Source organism: Ruditapes philippinarum, unplaced genomic scaffold (assembly GCF_026571515.1).
Source record: "Ruditapes philippinarum isolate M1 unplaced genomic scaffold, ASM2657151v2 ctg654_1_1_1_1, whole genome shotgun sequence".
NCBI lineage: Eukaryota > Metazoa > Mollusca > Bivalvia > Venerida > Veneridae > Ruditapes > Ruditapes philippinarum.
This window is the reverse complement of record NW_026861095.1, coordinates 119,086-124,701: the sequence shown is the minus strand read 5'-3', so window position 1 is coordinate 124,701 and position 5,616 is coordinate 119,086. Positions and strand designations below refer to the sequence as shown.

Here is a 5,616-nt window from a genome sequence, read left to right as displayed (position 1 = left end):
ACCATTAGCCATTATTACCGCATTTAGTGAACTAATCATTACTTCATTATACTGAATAGTAAAAAAGAATATTTGTAAAACGCCTGATTTTTTTAGAAAAAAATGAGACGCTCGACTCGAAACAATCAATAATTAATGTCATAGCTATTCTCAAGTTATGTGTTCCTAAAAAAAAGTAAAAGAAAGAATACACATATTCCTTTTGTGGTCATGGCTACATTGTTGGACGGATATAACCATAGCGACATTCCACATAACGTCAAAAGGGAAAACCCATGTGATAAACAAATGAAAAACGAAGGTCAATAAGTAATAACCTCCTTATATACAAAGATAAACGATACCACTGCGGAATGATCAGACACATTTTGATGTTTGCCACCTTATATTTATGCGCTCAACCAATATAACTACTGGTCATGGGGTCGTGGCGCACTAGCTATTTCAGGATGCGATAATATGCTACAATTTCAATCATCGATATTGCACAATAATAATTTGCACATTTTGTCAGTGTTGTTAAGATAATATTAGTAGTCATGCGGTCAAGTCAAACGCAAGCCCTACAGCTTTTCAGGCTCCGCATTCTGCAACAAAAGTACCTTACATAATAAGGATACGTTTTGATAAAATATTTTCAAGATAAGAATATATTTTTATGACAACTCGAACCAACTTTAAAGGGATAGATAATCAATACACTTATCATGTTGTCAAGCAAACCATACAGCATAATATGTAGATTATTTAATTAATGATACATTATAAATCTGTATTTTAGAAGAACTGGAGATGTCACAGTCTTCTGGTATTGAGATTTGCCGAAAAGTCATACTTAAGAATTTCATTGCACTTAAGAAGTATTTGCATCCTGATCCTATAATAGATTGTGAGACAGGCTTTGAATTACTTACCGTCGCAGACAGAAGGAATATCAAGGTACGATATAAAATAGTTTAAAGGCCAGTACAATTAAGATTACATTATTCAATTGTCAGTATTTGATGACATGTGTGACACGGTTAATTTTTTATTTCAATTGTTGATTGTAATATAATTACTGAGGCATTTAAGGAATAATCTTATTTTAATGCTTGTTACTTACATTTGAAATATTCTTAAAAATATCTTAAGATTTCTGTATTAGTAATTTCAAAAAGTGAACTTGGTAATCTAATCTTATTGTTACAAATGAAACAAAAATTAAACGCTTACCGAACGTGTTAAAAATGTAATCAACATTAAGTTTATATAAAGGTTAAATATTTTTGAATCTTATTGATAAAATACAATGTTGCAGGGTAAGGCTCCAACTGATAAGAATGAAACGATATTGAGAAAAGTAATATCAAAAGGTGCTAAAGGTTACACAGATTTTAAAGAGCGTCTGAGAAAGACCTGGCAGACTGAATTATTAGAGCTGATCGTTTGTGCAGAAAATGGACAGGACACAACAGAGATAGAGGATCGGCTTGAGAAAACTGCAGTGTTAAGTCCAGAATATACCAAACACAGAGGTGGTAAGTCAGTTGTTTTACGCTCACAGTGTTCAGAGATGAACTTTTGTTACTGCAAGCTGTCAGTTGTAAGTTGTCTATCATTCTACGTGAATATATGTCTTTAATCAACATCTCCATCTAAAATTATCGATAAATATCAACTTTTACAGAAATGATTTAAAGTAGCCTTCTACAATATTTTCCCTGTTGATAAATGCCTCCTACCTAAACATGTTTTCTGAGTGTGAACTATAAATTATTTAGTCGCTAATAATTTCTTGGTAGTAAACTGATTTTATATTATTTTACTACACAAACTACATTTATTTATACGATTATTCGAATAGCTTGATTTCTTTTAAAATAAAACAACAAAAATGGCAGATTTGACACCTCAGGCAAGATCAAGTAAATTGAAATCCAACCAAGTCCGACCACTCAAATACAAGTAGAAGGAAGTCTATATGTTATATTAAATACGTATTTAGATACAACAAATGCCATTTGGCCTTGATTTACAGGTAAATATCAACATCGTCCGCAAATGTCACGAAAAACCGGTACAATATATCGCCAATTTAACACAAAGTATTTAATATGCAGAAAAAAGCAAATACTGCTCTAAACCCTGACATATTTAGCTTCCCAAAATTGTTGAGTTTGGAAAATTCGATGAAGTTTTGATGGAGAAATAAGTTGAAACATTACCTTGGGTGAACTCGATGTAAACATGTTTACTTTCGTTTTCGGAGGTATGAGGGGCTATATCCGGTGGACGCTGTACAACAGTGATAATGTTGATGAAACAATTATTAAACAATTTCTTTGGCATATCCGTAATCCTGACACAATCATGTGATAAGATCATCATCACGTGATTTGTGTGAAGGCAGTGGCTACCGGCCGTAGCGTAACCGGTGCTTGTAGTTTTGTATCAAGCTGAATTGTAACCGTACCTAAATCCCAAATAGAATGTATATTTGCCAATCTCAGCACAAGTCATGTTCTTATCTCATTATATATATCAAGAAAAACGTAAAATAAGCCGCTTTGGAAAAAAATCATGTTTTAACGTGTATTATTATAAAATGTGTTATACTAGACTCGTATTAAGTACAACAAACGCTGTTCCGACACTGCATATGTGACTTATTCCACGATAGTGGGTCCAAACGGTAAGCCAGTTACAGTTCATGTTTTAAAACATATAGAACTTATTGCTTCACTCGCTACGCTACAATGCAATAAATTCCATACTAACTATTACTTATTTTCAGTGCGTAGCATTTTTAATGGTTACGTCATATGTTGAATGTTAACGTCACATGGCTAAATATAGAATCTCAACAGTGATTTTATTGCATAAGGACAAGCACATTCGGTCCTTTTATTTTCAACAGGGAAAATTGTGGCTCGTGCTAGAATCTGTAAAATCTAAGCACTGCTGTGCGAACCGACATACATGTTTCATCATTTGAAATTTAATGTTCATGCACGACGGTGTTCTGTTATGGTCAGTGCGTTTCTCTGAGAACGTAAACCATTTATCATGACAGTACAATGGTGACAGTACGACAGTACGATAGTGACAGTATGACAGTACAATGGCGAAGCACAATGTAACAATGTGAACTTACTGTCGTTCTTCGCCATGATACTGTCGTATTGTAATCATTGTATTGTAGTACTTTCATCACGGAACTGTCGTACTGTCATCATTGTATTGTCGTCTTCCTGCAAGTATGCGCATTATAGAAATTAATATTACATGGATGTAAAATTGATCATGCCATAAGGTCTTACTTTAACAATGGCCACTCACAAAAGGAAATTCTTGTACTGGTGCAAAAAGATGGTAAAGCGCGACAGTACAATGGTGTCAGAACAACAGTTCGATAGTGTCAGAACGACGCGAAGATGGTGTCAGAAGGACAGAACAATGTGTCAGAACGACAGTACGATGGTGGGGCGCGACAGTACGATGGGGAGAGTACAGTTGTGACAGTGCATTGGTGACCGGACGAGGGAAGCAGTACAATTATGACAATACGACAATACGTTGGACTTTCATCATCATACTGTCGAATTGTCACCATCATACTGTCGCGCTTTGCCATCGTACTTTCGTATCTCGGATAAAAGACGCTTGCCCTTCTGGAACACTGTAGTTTTCCGACAATTCTAAAATTCCAGTATGTCGCAGGGTTAAATATTCTGATGGTACAGAAACAACTCTGGTCGAAGATTCCTTGTATTTATTAATCAAAGTCTAAAAATATAATAAAATAATTATAATATTATACATCTTACAAAAACAATACATATAACAACAAAATACAATGAAAAAACAATATATACAAAATCAACGCGGAATAAGAAATTACAAAAAAAAACATAAATAAGAAATACAATCAATATCTTAGTTTTAATATTATGTCTTACCACAGGGTCTGCATCAAGATATTTACTTATAGAATATTTCAATACAAATTGAAATAAAATAAGCAATAGATCTAATAATTTTAACTGGTTTTACTATACGTCTGACTCGTAAGAGATGACTGTAAAGAGTGAGCGCGACAGGAAAAGACAAACAACGCACAGATTTAAAGAATATTTAAAAAAAAACCAATATATATCTTTCTCACATAGAAATATATAACAAAAACAGAACAATTAGACAAGTACAACAAAGAACAAGTGACCAGTGTTAAGTGACCACTGTTCACGATATTGCACGCGTGAGATCGACAATGTACAACAGTGACGAAATTGTCGAATTTTATCGATTTAAACATATACGATAAAAACTAAACGCAACCGAATAAAAACGCGCGTACACGGTGTTTCGCTCAAATAAAACTATGGAAAGCCACAGCTGCCATTAACATGTAATTTCAATCTGTGACATTCTGCCTTGGTAGGAGAAAATTGCTCCTGACATTTCCCTACACTAATTTAATTAACATAATCCTATGGATAAGTTGAAAATATATTTAAACCTTAACTAACTAACCTATTTAAGTATATTTCAGCAATAGTTATTTTGTAATTAAACTGAAATGAATTTTAAATTTTAAGCCAACATTTTCCCAAATAATTACTGAAGCTAAGATACTGAACATGTGAAAAATATTTAATCAATAAACAATTGCGAAAAGAAAACATCTTGTGACAATTAAAATATTAACAATCATTTTCTGAAAATGAAAATATCAACAATCATTTTCTAAAAATAAAAATATCAACAATCATTTTCTAAAAATGAAAATATCAACAATCATTTTCTAAAAATAAAAATATCAACAATCATTTTCCAATTTGCATCAACCTACAATAAAACACAATTAAAAACACATACGCTATCTCATTTATGTATACTGCAATATATATATAAGAATAACATGAAGTTGAAATTTAACTTCTGTTGTAATGGTACATTAAAGACACATAATGAAATTTAGCATTTTAAAGGTACAACACTAAATTTGTCTGAAAAGATAAATATATAACATTTTCATCACATAATTCAGATAAAATGTCAACAAGAAATGCATGTTATATGAATTATTAAAAACAAAGGCATTTCCTTTACATTTCAAAATACAAAATACATATTTCATTTATTTGTTTTCTCTCGAAAATCTGAAAGTAAAATTGTACCCACAGAAATAATAATGATTCCTGATATAGATTTCATGATTAATATGTTACTTAATAATCATTCTGAAATGTAAAACACAGAAAATAAGTTCAGTTAACAAAACACATAATTATGAATCAAAACTAAAATAAAATATTTCAATTATTTATATGAAAATCAAAAATAATATCTCATATGTGACATTCTCCCCTGATCTGCAAAAGATTGAGGATACACAATTTAATGATTTTGAGAATAATCAACATTTTCTGTGATGGGTCTAACCCACTCACCATACCTATCTGGTGGTTGTCTAATTATTGTTGACCTTGTAACAATACTGGGGTCATCTGTAACAAAAGAAAATTTGTAACCATTAGAAACATTATTTAAAGATCCTGTATGTTTTGTGATTGATATTGTACCTGTGTGAATGCGTGGTGGTGGTATTGTTCACTCCGGATCACGACAGTT

The 5,616-nt window shown here is 32.1% G+C and overlaps 1 protein-coding gene across 1 annotated transcript; it reads left to right on the top strand.

Moving 5' to 3' along the window:
- Positions 1-786: 786 nt before the first annotated feature.
- LOC132714519 (uncharacterized) lies at positions 787-2,751 on the top strand. The gene is made up of 2 exons (XM_060697414.1): positions 787-939; positions 1,301-2,751. Exons 1-2 carry the CDS (start codon positions 793-795, stop codon positions 1,622-1,624), a joined length of 471 nt encoding a protein of 156 aa, XP_060553397.1. The 5' UTR covers positions 787-792; the 3' UTR covers positions 1,625-2,751.
- Positions 2,752-5,616: the final 2,865 nt, after the last annotated feature.

Coding starts and splice junctions, on each gene's coding strand:
- LOC132714519 (XM_060697414.1), top strand. CDS start 793: ATGTCACAGTCTTCTGGTATTGAGATTTGCCGAAAAGTCATACTTAAG. Junction 940..1,300: donor CAGACAGAAGGAATATCAAG/GTACGATATAAA, acceptor ACAATGTTGCAG/GGTAAGGCTCCAACTGATAA.